General features: G+C 39.3%; 3 protein-coding genes across 7 annotated transcripts; all 3 read left to right on the top strand.

Moving 5' to 3' along the window:
- Positions 1–1,709: 1,709 nt before the first annotated feature.
- On the top strand, positions 1,710–4,185 carry LOC104919990 (LRRN4 C-terminal-like protein). 2 transcript variants are annotated; one of them, XM_019253481.2, is made up of 2 exons: positions 1,710–1,890; positions 2,761–4,185. In XM_019253481.2, the coding sequence occupies exon 2, from the start codon at positions 2,763–2,765 to the stop codon at positions 3,534–3,536; it is 774 nt and encodes a 257-aa protein (XP_019109026.1). In that variant the 5' UTR covers positions 1,710–1,890; positions 2,761–2,762; the 3' UTR covers positions 3,537–4,185. The 2 variants fall into 2 exon arrangements, with proteins under 2 accessions (XP_019109026.1, XP_010730436.2); XM_010732134.3 differs by having other exon boundaries at positions 1,850–1,985.
- A 1,245-nt stretch (positions 4,186–5,430) lies between these two features.
- tstd1 (thiosulfate sulfurtransferase like domain containing 1) lies at positions 5,431–7,640 on the top strand. Of its 2 annotated transcripts, none has more exons than XM_010732133.3 (4): positions 5,431–5,556; positions 6,753–6,881; positions 7,040–7,202; positions 7,402–7,640. In XM_010732133.3, exons 1-4 carry the CDS (start codon positions 5,544–5,546, stop codon positions 7,454–7,456), a joined length of 360 nt encoding a protein of 119 aa, XP_010730435.1. In that variant the 5' UTR covers positions 5,431–5,543; the 3' UTR covers positions 7,457–7,640. The 2 variants fall into 2 exon arrangements, with proteins under 2 accessions (XP_010730435.1, XP_027139004.1); XM_027283203.1 differs by lacking the exon at positions 5,431–5,556 and adding an exon at positions 5,997–6,128.
- A 540-nt stretch (positions 7,641–8,180) lies between these two features.
- top6bl (TOP6B like initiator of meiotic double strand breaks) lies at positions 8,181–15,414 on the top strand. 3 transcript variants are annotated; one of them, XM_027289306.1, is made up of 14 exons: positions 8,185–8,528; positions 8,793–8,913; positions 9,501–9,554; positions 9,640–9,755; positions 9,952–10,035; positions 10,123–10,178; positions 10,913–10,984; positions 11,065–11,260; positions 11,975–12,092; positions 13,988–14,146; positions 14,234–14,355; positions 14,609–14,719; positions 14,881–14,979; positions 15,081–15,414. In XM_027289306.1, exons 1-14 carry the CDS (start codon positions 8,508–8,510, stop codon positions 15,123–15,125), a joined length of 1,374 nt encoding a protein of 457 aa, XP_027145107.1. In that variant the 5' UTR covers positions 8,185–8,507; the 3' UTR covers positions 15,126–15,414. The 3 variants fall into 3 exon arrangements, with proteins under 3 accessions (XP_027145137.1, XP_027145107.1, XP_027145076.1); XM_027289275.1 differs by having other exon boundaries at positions 8,187–8,528; positions 9,631–9,755; XM_027289336.1 differs by lacking the exon at positions 11,975–12,092 and having other exon boundaries at positions 8,181–8,528; positions 9,631–9,755; positions 11,065–11,165.
- Positions 15,415–16,468: the final 1,054 nt, after the last annotated feature.

Genomic DNA, 16,468 nt, shown 5'->3' with positions numbered 1-16,468 from the left:
TGAAATATTTCAGTGGATGAATGAAGACATATTGGTAGTGTACATAGTGTAGGGATTACCAGAAACATTAGTATTTATCCTCTCGGCACCATGGATTTCTGTTGTAAACCTCATGGTAATCCAGCCAATAGTTGTCCAGATATATTCAGAATATTAATTCAAAGCTCTCAACCTCATGGTGGTGACCCACCAAAGTCGGCAAGCTTTATGCTCTGGGGACCATGAGTGTATGAGATATTATCGACCAACATAGTCAAACTATGAGCTCCTGTGTTGTGAAATAGGGGATTAACATCCTCTAAAATCTCTTCCTTTTGTGTAAGTGTCGGGTTCAAAGCAGCCACCCACCATGGGGGAAAAAAATCATCGCACATGATGATAAGAAATGAGAGGTGTGTAAGGGCAACGTTATCACACATCTCTCAACTTCCCTTTCTCAAGTAACCTGGCACGGTAAATGCAGAAGCATTCAACTTCTCATAACCCTCCTGAATAAACAACAAAAATGCCAATGAATACAGAGTCACTTCTTCTTAACTTTCTTAACTTCCTAACCAATGACACACCCATTCTCCCCTCAAGGAAGTTCTAGTGTTACACTTGTGCATTCTGAGAAAATTGTTGCCACATACCAACATTTAGCTCCACTCGAAATTGTTGCTCATTTATTTCAGCATTTTTGACAGATTACAGGTGTGTTACCTACTTACACTTCAGTTTAGCTGAGTTTTGCAGTGCAACATACCCTTTTTTCTGATTTTTCACATTAAGTCTTAATGTGTACAATACATGTACATAACCTACAAAAACACTATTCCCCTACTTCCCCTCTTGTATAGATAAAACTAAATAAAAGCAGTGCATAAATCTGTACTCTTATTTCCTGCCTTCACATTTAAGTGACTGTACATTTAAGTCACTGTTTATGGTTTATTCATCTCCCAATAATTTATTGTTTCTGTTCCCTCAGCCCTCATCTTGTGAACGTATTAATTAAATTTGCCTTCATGTGAAGTTGATTTGTACGTGCAAGTGCACATTCTCACAACCCCACTTAATTGTGTTTTTCTTTTATGTTGTTGGTTTTGCTTCTTAGTACAAGATAAAAATCCCTTGTATATGCACATGTACTTCACCATAAACAGACTCCATTTTAGCTCAAATTAAATTGAAGCCGTTTACACAAGTTGTCAAGACTTTAAGTGCTTTGAGTTGAGTAAATTTGAGTTGAGTTTAGAAGTCGGTAAAGAAGGAGGCCCCTGGTACTTTTCCTCTCATCTGTGCAATGTGGGCACTTGGAATAAGAACGAACATTCCTACTTTGCCAGTTTCACCCCATAAAAGGCTGGGAGATGAGAAAGCCTTGATCGTTCCAGCTTGTCACAATAGGGGCTACAAGAGGTGGGGTAGGGGGGGTCCATAATAAAAACACATGCATGCATTCTTCACCCCCCACTCTGAAAAGCACACATAAACACGGACTGAAGTAACCTTATGTCCTGTTTGTTTCCACAAGAACACCTGCAGAGTATGGAGGAACTCATAAAAAAGTAATCAAAAACAGGCACCTCTGGATTACATACAACACATACTGCAACAAGTACAAGCCTGCCTCCCGCTGCTGCTCAGCAAATTAATATGCTAAGGAGCATGCAGGCACATAGTGAGTCTGCCCACCCTCTCCCTTAACGGTCCCGTCACACATTCACAGAAAAATTCCACACAAAAGAGCAGCGATGGCTGGCTGGAAGCCCTGTTGAGAAAGAGAAGGAGGCAAGATGTGAGAAAAGACAGGAGACAGAGAGGCAGAGTATGAGTAAAAAAGGGGTGGGAGAGGCACTGGAGGGAGAAGAGGAGGAGGCGGGAGTCTGAAGCAAACAGCTTAAGACGGTAAGTGCAGAAGACGCTGAGTACACAGTGAGAGCAGACAGAGTGGGAACAAGGGAGAGAATAAAGACTTGCAATATTCTTCAAGAAAAAAACAGGTACAGTAAACTATTCTGAACTCTTTTCTTTATTTTGAGGTCACTTTTATTGCTATGGTGACGCATGTGTTGACCAGATGTTAAACACTGGAAGGTTTCATGTTTATTGTTAGAGTACTCGGTACTCATCTCTGGCATTGAAAGGTTTGAGAAATCATCTTTTATATTGTGAGAGAGTGTAAATCTGTTTGTACTCTGATTCAGTTTTGGGTTCCCACAGAACTCTTCTGGCTTGTTGCCAGGGGAAAATGGAAGTAATGATGGAGCCACCCCAATAGTTTTACTTTTTCTCTTTCTGGACTCAGCATTTATTTATCTAAAGCTGTTTACAGAATAGAAACTAGAACATCACAAATGTTTGATTACACATAAAGTAATTTCCAAGCTATAAACTTTGTTAAATAGCATCCTTGTCAAGCCAGAGTAATTTATTTAGTATCACTCTCAACCAATCTTTCTTGTCTTTTGTTAAAAGGGAAAAAATCTCAAATTCTTATTAACACTGCGGATCCTTGTTACCAGCCTTGCTATTTGTCTCTGTATATTGCCTTCTGTATTTTGATATAGTGATCGTTACCACAGTAACTCCAACTTCTCGTTTTCAGTTTCTTTATTACCTCAAACTGGCCTTTAGGTATTATTTTAACACACAGGTCAATAGGAAAACAAGGTTAATTGCAAGCCGATCAACATAGTGATGAAAGTGTTAATGATCTATTCATGACTGTATTATTGGCAGTTTAATTTTACCACTATTTGTCATTTCTGTCCATAGATATGATGTCAATTCACAGGAACCTGGCCGTGCTTCTCCTTTTTCTTCACTCCCACCTCTACACTCATGCTGCCTCCACTTCATCTCCCGTCACTCATCCACCATTCAAATACATAACCATTAACTCAAATAATGAGTATGAAGATGAAGAAGAGTTTGACAAGCACAGCTCTCCTCCTGAAGTGGTGTATCCTGCGAGAACCACACTTCTTCGACAGAAACCACAGTTTTGCCAATACGACCCTTGCTTGGAGAATCAGGAACCCTGTGAAGATCTTAATGAAAGGACTGGGTGCCTCTGTCCGGGGAGAAGTGGAGCTGATGTGCCTCCTAAAGAACCACGCATTGATACGCTGCTGCCAATCAGTGAAGGGGAACACAAAGGGAAAATAGAGGTTCAGTGGTGCGCTCCATCTTCTGTGGTGACTCGGTACAGAGTGGTGGTTCAGGGAAATGAAGAAGGCGCCCTGGAGTTTCAGGCTACTGCGCGAAGAACTTTGGTCGGATCTTTGGAACCTGGTACTATGGTGTGTGTGGAGGCGGTGAACAAAGCAGGAGGCAGCGTACCGTCAGAGTTCTCCTGTAAGCGGTATGAACGTCCTGAATCTTCTGATCATAACTTGTTGCTCGGGGTCATAGGAGGAGGAGTCATCTTTCTTCTTATTCTCATCATAACAGCCGTGATCCTCTGGAAGTATCAAATGTATAAAAGGGCAAAGAGAAACTCCACTGATGGATTAGGAAACCCTTCTTACAGCACAGAGGGAACTCTGTGATCCAGCACAGACAATCCATCCCAGTCACACTGAACAGGCCCTGGAGACAGGGGGCACAGCAACGGTGCAATCATGAACAAAAGCCAGATAGTTCTGCAGTGGTGTCATGATTGATTATTAAGAAGTTGTATACAGTCCTGTTTCAAGGAACATGTAAACATACTGGGGACAAGAGGAGTAGGGTTCCAGGAATAACACTAACAAATGGGTATTTTGTGTCATTTTAGGGTTAGAACTACAGGTTTGTTTGCTGGCAAATTAACATTGTAGGCATATTGTGTTCTGTTTTTTAGCGTTGCTGAATTGACTTGTAAATATTAATGATTTTTAGAATATACTGACTGAAACTTTTATAATACACTAAAACTTATTTTAATAAAAAAAACAAACTTTGTAAAATGTTGCTTTCATCTGAAAGGCTTTGCACAGCTACATTTTGTTACATAAAGCCAATTAATGAGTATAACATGTCTTGGCAAGGAGTGCATGGCCACCACAGGCCACAAGAGCAGCTTTGATGTGCATCAAGTCTCTGAGGGACTGACCCACAGTCGGCCAAAATGTTTTGTAGCTGTTGACTTGGGTCTGGTGACTGAAATATAATATCAACACTTGTCAAACCACTCATTAAATTCTTGTGTGCTGTACAGAAGCATCTGCATCTTGTTATGATTCTCTTGTTATGATGGTGGAAAATGTTTAAATTTAAGTTTAAGGTACGTTCATTTAATTTTACTTAACATTATACTCTATATTTCAGAGGGAAATACTACTTTCTACTCCACTACATTTGTTTGAGAGCTTTAGTTATAAGGCCAGATGGAAGGAATAAAACTTTGGAATGACTTAAGTCATGCTGTGGAAAGTCTTTGTCAGACTACAATTACTGATAGAGGACTGGCAGTCCAAGTGGAAAAGTAAAAAAAAACTAAACAAATCTCACATTAAAATCCTCGAATCAATTTTTATTCAATAACAAGTGAGTCCATCTCTAGATTGTACAATCCTATTCTATACGCTAAAAATAAAAGAAAAGTGGGAAAAATAGGAATTTCTGAGGAGTCTTGGGGAGAAATTTTCAGCTTTCTCCATGGATCAGAGAGACCATATATAAATATAACATATATAAAGACCGTATATCAGGAAAAATACAGGAATAGGAGTTTAATGTGTTAGAGACAATATGGTTCAATAGAGGCAACCCATTTCCATATATTCTAGGACTGGTCGAGTTTATATTGGAATGATATAGTATGGCTTTAAAGACTCAAACACTGCTGAACTTAGATACTCTATATCTGGGACACTTTTGTTTTTTAAACAGGGGAAAGATAGAAAACTGCTGCTGTTTATTTTAGCAGCAAGTAAAAAGTCAATTACTCGAAAGTGGATAAATCCAGTACCATGTAGTGTACGTTGGGGGAAGATTGGTGTGGTACAATTTTGGAAATATTGAAATTGGAAAAGATGATGAAAACATTAAAAGGTCCTAAACATTTTGTGATATTGCCATTCCGAATAAAAGCAATATTTAAAAAACATATTGCCAAAATGATCTCATCCTTAACTGGCTACAAAATTAAAATGACAAGTTATTGCATCAATAATTATTATTCAATAATATGATGCATATAACGACATAACACTCTGAAAGAACATGATGTATAGTGTTTATTTCTACTTTGGATATTTTTTTAACATATATATATATATATATATATTTTAAAAATATTTTTATGCTTTTAGTTGACATTTACCTGTAACATAATTATTTTATCACAATATCGACCTTCAGCTATTGATCTGACTCTAAGCTTTTAATTTGAAAGTCTAGTAAAAACACAGCGAGTGGGAAGTTGATTTCATTGGCTAATGACTGAAGTCTTTCCCGCCCTCTGTCGGCGTCTAAGCCAATGATCTGTCTCTAAACAAGTTGGAGGAAGAACGTGTATTGTTTTTAACGTATGCAATTATCATTCATATTTGTAAGTGCTTCACACGAGCAGGATGGCGAACTCAGGTGAGTCTTTGCACACTTCACTCACTGAGACGGACATAATTTAACTAACAACCGCCTGTTTAATTATAGAAAAGACACGGCACATCCCTAATGTTGGTTGAGAAAACTGGTTAATTAGTGAACACTTGTTAACAGTTAATAAATAATATCCTGTAACTAGTTTAAAGTAGCACTAAAATAGACAGACTGTGGGCCCCTCGTTGTTTCTGCAAGCTAGCTATCACATGCACAGATTTTTTTTATAATTTATAAATATTAAATGAGGAAACAGTTGTTGCAAAAATTATACAGTGAGTCCTGTCGCAGCATGACTCAGCAGAAAAATAAACCCGGAAGCCACTTGTATCCAAGGTGAATTACCATGGAGAGTTGCCCTAGCAACAACCAACGACCCAGAGTTATTATTTAAGTGTTTGCATACCTTAATCTGTTTCACCAAAGGGACATGTGGGGGCATGGTACCTTTACTCCTGACTTCCAGACACACACCAGCACACAGGCTGATTAAAAACAGTAGGAGTGCCAACATGAGGGAGCAATCTTTTGGAGAGGAATGTACTCAGGAGGTGGAGGTACTTTTAGTCTTGATTGTCTCTCATGATACCGATATCTCAACTCATGCACTATGGCACCAACAACCAGGCGGGTAGCCCACTGTGTCTGAATAAATTGAGCTAAACTCAGAAAATCCCAAGTACCACCATTATGACGTTTAATTACAATCAGCGTAGTCCAACCTTGTTCAAACTAGTTCACGCAGGTGTCAGATTTACTCCTAGTTCCTAGTTATTTGGTGATGGAAAATATATTACAGGAAATGAAATCTTAAATTACATTATAACATCATATTTTGATTGTATAATATTTTTAAGTTAGTTTATTTTTTATTTTTTTAAGATTTCATAGGTTCCCTTTAAGCGCCACTACAAGGAGGATGCCTTGTTCCACAGTTTGAGAACCAGTGGTTTAGTACATACCTCGTAATCAGACTGTTTGTATCCACTTGAGTTCCCTAGTGTGCTGTGTATAATCCATTGCACGAACTGTGGTTGTTTTTGTTTCGAAAGGTCAGTCACCAGTCTAATAAAATCATGTCTCATGGCTGATTTAAGTATACGATTAAAATATTTAGTTTGTGGGAGTATTCAGCAAATGCTTTGCAAAGCCTTTAAATGTATTCCCTCTTTCATTGCCAGTCACCAAGGAAATCTCCTATGAGGATTTGAAAGCTCTTGTGGGAAAGAGCCAGAATCTGTTTCTGGTTGATGTCCGCACAAAAGATGAAGTGGATAAAGGACGTATTCCAGGATCTGTTCATATCCCAGGTTAGCTTCATTTAAATTCACACAGACTGAACACTGAATTTCCTCACGAATCAAACACATTCAGACCAGTGTGTTGTCATAGATAAGCATCACTGTAACATCGTTAACAGTGCAACAATTTTGCATTGGATGTTAATGTATTCCTCCCTTTCATTCAGTTGATACAGTAGAGGCTGCTTTCAAAATGGAGCCAGAAGACTTCAAGGCCAAATATGGAGTAACAAAGCCACCGTTGGATGCGCCAGAGCTGGTGTTTCACTGCCAGGTTGGAAGAAGAGGGGGAGTGGCCACGAGCAAGGCAAACGAACTCGGCTATGTGAAGTAAACAAGTTATTGGATACTATACATTATACACACATCGGGTCTCCTACATCAGTAACTCTTAGTGTTTTAAGATTTATCTCATGCTCATACAACATTCTTGTGTTTCCTCATAGAAGTTTGAGATGCACTTTGGCTGTCTATGTCTTATTTCCTCTTATTGTCCTAAAATTTGTCCTCCCTCTGTCTTCTCTTTCAGTGCACGTAATTATGCCGGAGCATACAGGGAGTGGAGTGAGAAAGAGGGAAAGTGATTTGTGTTGAACACAAAGACTCACATATATTTATACAAATAACAACTGTGAAAGCTGGACAGACCAAATAGAGAAACGGTTTTGTGTTTGTGTTTATCTTTTGACACTGTTTTGTTTTCATATGCTGCATTGTTTGTGTTTACATTACATAAATCAATACAAATAAATACATCATGGTATCTAAGCAGAGTGTGTTTTTGTATGTACATATTAATATCGACACCTGCAAAAGTACAGAAAAAAGCTATGCACGCATGAAGCAACACATGTTCAAGAAAAAGCTATTCAGTGGGAGCTTTTATTTCCTCTATTTTCTTGTCTTCCTGTTTTCTCGACATCTTGAGGTTATTTATGTAATTATGTCGGGGGGGAAAAGTTGTTATCCCAATAACAGGATAATTTTCTCAAGATCTCAAGATAACAAAACATTGTTTCCCGGAAATAATACTCTAATGAATTCAGGATCCCAAGAAAGCAAAAGGATAGTCTATTATATTAAAATAAAAAGGAAAATGACTTGTTATCTCAGGATAACAACATTTGTTATTTCAAGATCCAGTAACAACATAAACAGCAACACACACACACACACACACCAACATACATTATATATAATTTTAGAAAACAAATAGGTATCACAAGAAAATGGAAAATAAAATGTTTGAAAGTATGACTGCTTTAAAACTTATGTAATTATATTCTGTGTATTAGATACTAAAATATAAAGTAAATGCTTAGAAACTTTAACAGTGTTTGGCCAGTGAGTCTACACGTCAGTATCTCTATAGTATTTCAGGTGCCTAATCACAATTATAAAGGGATGATAATTGCCACAAATCATTATTATTATTGATTTATGGACTACTTGTCTATTTGTCCTTGCATGTATAAGGCGTTATCAGTGATTTCTCTGATTGAACAACATTGTCAGCTGTGATTTTGGCTGCAGAAAAGTAAAAGTCTGGAGGACAGTCTGAGTACGGAGTGGGTGAGGCGCATGCGCAGTATAACGTAGAGTAAAGCGCGCGTATGTTTGCTAAATTGATGAAAGATGTCCAGAGAAATACAACAGGTAAATAACTTCGAATAATTCATTTTTAGCTGCAATAGGAAACGTGTAAATGTGTTAAAAAAAATACTGTTTAATTGACAGTTTATCTTTGCTCGTCATTGTTTCTTTAAATGGAGACAGACGCTGGTAAAATATGAAAGCAGCTGGTAGATTTTAAACTCAAAATAATCATTTATTATTGAGTGGATGGTGAAGTTGAACATGGCTGGTAGAAGGTTTTCAAAACAATGTTTTAGCTTTAGCTGGTTTCAATGCTGCCTTCAGGTGCTGCGGCTGGTGATGCTGTTGGGAAAGCAGCGTGGGGTGCGTGTGCAGGCTGCAGGAGGACTGCTGGTCCTCCTGTGGACTAAAACAGGGGCAGCTGTCCAAAGTCTGAACTGCACTGGTAAGCTTCACCGTTTTTCTCATCATATACATCAGGGGTGTCCAAGCTCCTTTTTAAAGAGGGCCGGGGGCCTGTACTAACATTTAAAAAGTTACATACAAATGCACTGTTTTCAACAATTTCGTTTCCATTGTCACAATTATCATTTTGTAACCAAATCTAAGCTAATCAGGCATGAACAAACCTTTCTTTTACATCTGGAGTCAGATAACAAAGAATAAATTGTTCATTTTAAACATGACTTATTATGAGTAATGCAAAGTCTGTTGACATTTAAGTTTGAAACGTATCACTCTTGCTCTTGTCTTTAACAAAATCTTTCAGAAATTAATATTTTATGTCACATCTACAGATATATAACACCAGCAGTTATGTCCTTAGAGGTTTAAATGCTTCGCTGTGTCAACCAAAAAAATTAAAATCTTCCAGCCATACAGTATCTGACAATCCTAGCAGCCCATAAATAATATGTTATGTGATTGGCCCCCGCGCCGTACTTTGGACATCCCTGATATATACACTGCTTCATCAGAAAGCTGTAGTCCCTTTATGCCACAAAACAGTTTGTGTTCACATCTGTGGTGCAGTTGCAGGTGCTGGCCCCTGGTGCAAAGGCATTAAAATGAAAACACTCGAGCCAGGTTTGTACACACACCTAACACACATGTACATCTCAGCTTTTGTACATCTCTAAGTCGCCTCTTTTTGCTACATTAGTCCTCACAGATTTGAAGGAGAGCATGTTTCCCCGTATGTCGCCGTGTCCCTCTGTCCCTGACCCAGAGGAGCTGTGTGCCTTCACTGATCTGTATGGTTCCCTCAGATTACTCCTGTCATTTCAGGTAAAAAACGTTTACTAACTTTCATTTGGAGTGGATTAGAGAGTTTAAAACTTTACTTACCTCTTTGTCTGCCAGAGAAATGTGCCAAGACATCTGAGTAGGAGGATCACTATATTATCTTAGTAATTAGGCCAAAATCTTCCAAATGTCTTATCAATGTCACGTGATCTCTGTGTTATGTCTTTGTGCTGTACAGATGAGAGATTCAAGACTTTTCATTCCAGAGTGGTGTGTTCGTATTGAAGAGTTCCTGCGCATGTTTAGTTTGGTGAACGCAGGGGTACGATCTGTTTCCCTCTGACATGTATCCGCTGTGTTGTTTTTAAAGTTGCTAGTTAAAAACTTGATCATCCTTCTTTTTTCACAGATCAAAACCCAACTCAAATTACAATTCAGTCAGCAGACCTTCCAGCAAGAATTTAGGTATGCTTGTAGCTTCCAATCTAGCAAGAATCCCACAGGCCGGATGACAACATAATAGTGCTGTTTTTACTCAAAACTGTGTTATTGGATTGTTTATTTCGTAGATTTGATATGTCCAATGATTTATTCACACTAGAATCGATCTGTTTTGTTTTGGACAAGTTACTTAAAGGCATACTGAGTAGGATTTTCCCATCGGATTTCGTGTGAATGTCGTCGAAGCTGCATGCATCATCCTGTCAGCAATGTGTAGCTCAGCCTCGGTCAAACAGACACACAAACCTCGAGCTTTTTATACATCCGTGACAGAGACAGAGAGTACAGGAGAGAGACAGCGGTGTAACTCGCTCGCTACGTTATGCTACTAGTCCCAAACTCACCTCAAAGGTTGATGCCCAGAAACGTCCCAAACACAGCGAAGAAATAAGAAAATGCTCACAACAGGCTCTCTGGAGATACAGACTTCTTACAAACGTCTAAGTGAAAATTAGGAGGGATTGTTTTTGTACAAGTCTAGACATTGTTTTGTTTCTTTTAAGGAAAACTCCCACTCAGAATCCCTTTAAACGTATAAATGTAAAAGATTATCTCACATACAAAGACTTCAAAGCAGTCTCATCACATTTTGACTTGTTATCTTTTTTGGCATAGCAACATAATGGCTCACTGTTCCTGTTAAAACCTCCATGAGTCTGTGTTTATGAAGCGCTAACACTATATTCATATTCCTGCAGAGTGAAGATCAAGAGTAAAGTTGCAAGAGCAAAGCAGCCATCACTCATGTTGGATGTCACCTGTAGGACACAGTCAGTAATGCTGGTTTAGGGCATATACAGTACATAATCTGTTGTTTATAGAAAGTAATCCTCTCTCTTTATGTTTAAAGGCCTCCAGAGTGTGTAAAGAAAGGATGCTGGTGTCAGGGAGGACACCCTCTCTGTGGCAGCAGATTGCCACTCAGTATTCCACCTGAAGCCATGGAGCGAGGTCTGTTCGGGGAGCTCAGCATCCAGCCTGTCACACTCCTTACACCCTGTGTGCTGCAGTACCCCAATCTGGCAACACAACTCACCAACATACAAATATCCTTTGCAAATATTTATTAGAGCTTGGTTTGTGATTTGTTATGACAATATCCGGGCACAGCTGGCCTCAGGATTACGTCACTGCTTTTTTGGAAGAGGATGTGGTTCAGCTGGCTTCATCATCAGTCTGTGACTTCCAGTGCGCACTGGGCCAGTTTTGCAGCTAAGTGTAAAAGCAGCAGGAATCAAGCTGTCCAAGTCTTAGGCCATGGTCCCCCTCCTATCATGGGGTCATGGATTTCAAGTATCTTGTTAGTTCAACCATGAGATGTGTCTAATAGCCACACACAAAGACATTTAAATTTGGGGACAATGGTGCTTAGTTTGTCTCAAAATACAAAGACTGGACTAGGTGGTTCACAAAAAAAGAAAACAGAAATAGTGCAACAAATAAAAAAATTTAAAAAAGGAGAGCTAAGTCCAATCCTCCTTACCTCAGCACAGCTGGCCAGTCTCAGGCTAGAGGCGAATCTTTCCATTTACGGTTGGCCAATATTCAAACTCCCACCTAAGCCTCTGGTAATGACCAAAAGAGTGACATAGCGATAAAAGCAATCACAATGAGTTTCTTGCGCAGGCTTGGCTCAACGATTCAGTGTGATGAGGTGGTGAGCTTGAGAGGAAGCCAGAACAGAACTGCTCCTCCTTAGTTTTAATAGGGACTCAGGCATCTGATTTGGATTAGTCTTCCTTGACTTCACATGTGTCCATGTGTTGGTGTGCAGCCCAAGTAATGTTCCTGTCACAGGCCCCTCCACCTTCTTCCAGAACCTCCCTAATGAACTGGACTGTCAGGAACTGGGCCTGCACAGCCTCCACTGCTCCCTAGGTAGACAACAACCACCAATGGACAGGATACATACTAGATCTTTTGCTTGGGGACCTGTAAAGGTTGGATTCCTAAACAGTGTATACTTTGAACCTGATGTACTGTACACAGGCCTCGCGTAAATAGGAAACAAACAACATTTCTCAGAGTGAGTACAAGAAGAGACTATAACTTCAGCCATCTGTGTCTGTTTGTTAGAAACCATGCCCAGGCCCGAAGCGGTCTGAAAAAAAAACTGTAATAGATCACAAGAGCCATATAATTTGAATTAGAGCAATAAAACCAAACAATGGAAGTAAAATGGAAAACAGCACACACAAAACACAGTAACAAAAACACTTTAAGTGACCTTAAAGAGACGAATGGAGCCAACACTGAAAATCTGTGCTCCAGCAGTGAAATTTTTTTATTGTCTCCCGGTGAATTATGTTTACATGCAACTGATCTGGTTTACGTTCAGTGCAAGCTGCTAGTTCTGATGCAGGAATGTGTTGCATTCACAGAGCAAAACAATTCTCCCAGCCGTGAGTTGTTAGTTAGTCTGGAATTTGGAGCAAATAAAGTGTTTACATTGTGTTCTCCCATCCCACCATATTTAACTCTGATCATGGTGTTTACAACAACTAACCACAGCTCTATCGTGCCTGAGTTTCCACAGGGAAGAAGAATAAAACATTGATGTCGAAGTCAAAGATTTTGTAGGTGCTATCAGCATTTTTGTTCTGTTTTTACCTTTACATGAACATAATTATTCTATTTCTTTTTTATTTCTTTATTTATTTAACCAGAAAACGTCTTTTTCAAGGGAGTCCTGGCCAAGACAGGCAGCAGCACAAACTAAGAACAAGTCAAATTAAAACAGATACAAGACACACAGACAACATGACAACAGACAGCAGTCTAGATTTTATAAATTAAGAAGTTAAGTACAAAACAAGCCATGAATTCAACAGCATCATCTTTAAATATAGTATTGGAACTGATTTCATGAAAATTTTTAAACAGGTTGACAAGCAGGTGTTCGTCTTCAGTGAAATACTCGTGTACAACACAAATAATCCTTCATAGTCAGCCCTGCTCAATTTAATTCTTGAAAGTTTAATGTCAACTTTAAGTATGTCCTGGAGAAACTTCACTTTTTTCCTCTTAGACAATTCTGTTAAACGGCTAAATCACATGTGAGAGAGCTGATTTGAGCTGATCTGGTTTATTAAAGTGACAACTTTATCTTGAACGAAGCTCAGTCATCACTAATTTATCTCTAGGATTAGATTCCAGGCAGTAGAGTCACAACAATGTTTAAATGAAAAATGAGTAGAATTGGCTGACTTCTCAGAAACTGCTCTTGCTTAAAAAAGCAGCTGTTTGCCATGTAGATTACACAATTAATGAATCACAACCACAGGCAAAACCACAAGTCTCCATAAATCACAAGTTCATTCACAATATCAGCACAAAAAATACTAGAGTTATTGCCACATCTCAAGTACTACTGAATTATCAGTGATGTTTGATTTACTTTGGCCTGAAAAGGGACATTCTGAGATACTGATGGCGCACAGGAAAAGATCTATGAGCTCGCTGTACTAAAGTGAACTCTTTAAAACTAGAAATGTTGTAGAAAGTGATAATTACTTGCCCAGCCCAAAGGTGTGCCTTTCATTATGTGGTAATGGAAGGCACGCCTTTGGGTTGGGCAAGTAATGTTAAGTAATGTTACATACATGGTATGATTTTCTTTTTCTTTTTTTTTTTACAACTCACCACTGTACCAGTGTGCCTCCAACCAGTGTAGACTTGCAGTGTGTTCACTGTTTAAAGTGGATTTTTAGCACTAATAATCAGGGTTTCTTTGTCTGTCTTGTGATTTTTGCTTGTTTTAACATTGTCTGCAGATCATGTGAACAGTGGTGCCACCGTGTACACGGCAAAGCAAGAAAACCTCCAGGATTCAGAACAAGAATTAAGTCTTCCCTCAGTGCAGCAGACTCTCCTGCTCTTCCTCTTCCTGCAGCACAGTGACCCGTTCACCTGCCATCTCTCTGATAGTATGGGTGAGAGACAGCTGCAAAGCATACTCACAAAACACTGCCTCAAAGTTGGTTTTACATTTTTATCTTTCATCTGTGATTCTCCGACAGCCACAGAGGCGCTGATAGAGCACCACCTGGAGGGCATTCTGAGCAACAACAGGCAGGCAGTCACAACAGCTCTGCAGACTGAGCTGAAGAACGCACTGAAAGGCCTGAATCGTGGAAAAAAGGCAAGTCTGAGATACAAGGACACATGAACTTTCAGAGGGGAAATACTCTGTAATCACATGTTGTTTTGTTTTCAGGATTTTATGGTTATTTGACTGATTAGTTGGCAGAAAAAATCAGTTTATGTTGCTGTCCGTTGTCAAACAAAGATGTCAAAACATTTGCACGTTAAAGCAGATGAATCATTTAAGAGTCAACACATGAATGAAACCTAATGATGACGGTGTGTTTTGCGTGCTTTGTGTGACATGTAAGAACCATGAGAAGCTGCGTTCAGCTGCTGAGGTGATTCTCAGCTCGTCCATCAGTATCGTGAGCTGCAGCAGTAACCTGGACTTCAGAAACGCCTGTCTGAGCAGCATGAAGGTGTGAAAAAATTTAATTTAAAAACTGTTTATGCAGATATTCACTTTCACAGCTCTCAAAATTTACCAAAGACAGCACTGACAAAGATGTTCAGCAGGTAATGTACACTGTAAATACACTTTGTATTGTGTACACTGTGTGTGTGTGTGTGTGTTTGTCAGGTGCGTGACACTCATGAGCTGTCAGCTTCCCTCCGCGAATCCCTGAGGAGGGTGACGTCATGGAAATTCATTCCCAGGGGCAAGTGCTACCCTACACAGGTGAGTGGGATGTTCGTTGCTCACTTATACCAACCAGTTACTATAGCAACACTTCTGTGCTTTTACTTGTATTTGTGTTTGACACACCATCACTTTCACAGGTGGAAGAACAGGAGGGCGATGAGCCCACCGGAAGAGAAATCTGAGAAAGTGTGTTTTGTCTCTTTCGTTTCGTTTGAAGGCTGTTGAAAGCAGTTAACACTGGAATGTCTTTTTTAAGTGCGGTAGTAGTGGTAAATGTGCTGCTGACTATTTAATATTTAATGTAATACATATATTGTTTATATTATAGTTTGTGTGTTATAACAGACGTTATTTTTTAGCATAGTTCTACGATAAAATGCTCCAAACAAGATCAACATTGAACTGGATCTGCTTCTGTTGATGTTCTGTTTGTTTTATGCACCCCTAATTAAACAGTACGGTTAAACATGAGCACCTGAACAGGATGTGTACATTCCTATTGAGGCTGTGGGAGTGAAACAAGTTGAGCTGGGATAACCAGTATGGTTAAAGTACTCGTTGTACATGCCTGTCTGTTGTTTTTTGTTTATTGTATAGATGAAAGATACTTCTGTCTGTTCGTTGCGTTTGCCCTTTTTATTATTACTTCTGTAGTGTATGTTAAACTTTCTCTGCTGCTGTGACAAGTAAATTTCCCCGTTGTGAGAAAGTATAATCTAATCTAAACACTGAAATACACCAACCACCCGCTTCATTAGGTACACCTGTACAATCCATCTCTCTTCTTATAGATTATAATGTTTCAGATTTTGTGACACTGACAAAGAGGTATTAATGTTTTAACTATGTTTCTATTGACGTTGTACAATAGAAACATTAATCTCTTTTTTCACACAAGTTTTCACATGCATTTGACCCGAAATACAACCACACACACACACACACACACACACACATACACAGTTCATAGACATGCAAATATGAAGATGTGGTGGAGTGATGGGCAGCGCCCTGGGAGCAGTTAGGGGTTCGGTACCTTGCGCAAGGGCACCTCAAACTATCACTTTTCTGGCTACCAAACCACCCTCAATACTTTGGTCCATGCTGGATTTTAAACCTGCCGCCAGCAGTAGCTCATTCAGCAGATGAGGGGGCCTTAATATTTGAAACACCTCAACATAAAGCACTCCTGTACAACAAAAGCTCCCACTAAGACAGAATAAAGAAGAAGAAGAAGGTATACTTTATTACTCCCCTCAACAGGAAAATTATTTTTTCACTCAATTTTTTTATCTACATGCATTTTTAACCCCAAACACACATACAGCACAAAGGCTCATAGAAATGCAAATGTGGAGAGAGATGGTGGAGTGATGGGCAGCCAGACAGACCGGCGCCCTGTGAGCAGTTGGGGGGGTTCGGTGCCTTGCTCAAGGGCACCTCTGCAGTGCCCAGGAAGTGAACATGCACCTCTCCAGCTACCAGTCCACCTTCCATATTTTTGGTCCATGCTGGGCTTGAGCCG

The sequence above is a fragment of the Larimichthys crocea genome, chromosome I (genome assembly GCF_000972845.2).
Source record: "Larimichthys crocea isolate SSNF chromosome I, L_crocea_2.0, whole genome shotgun sequence".
Lineage (NCBI taxonomy): Eukaryota > Metazoa > Chordata > Actinopteri > Sciaenidae > Larimichthys > Larimichthys crocea.
This window is presented reverse-complemented; position numbering and strand designations above follow the sequence as displayed.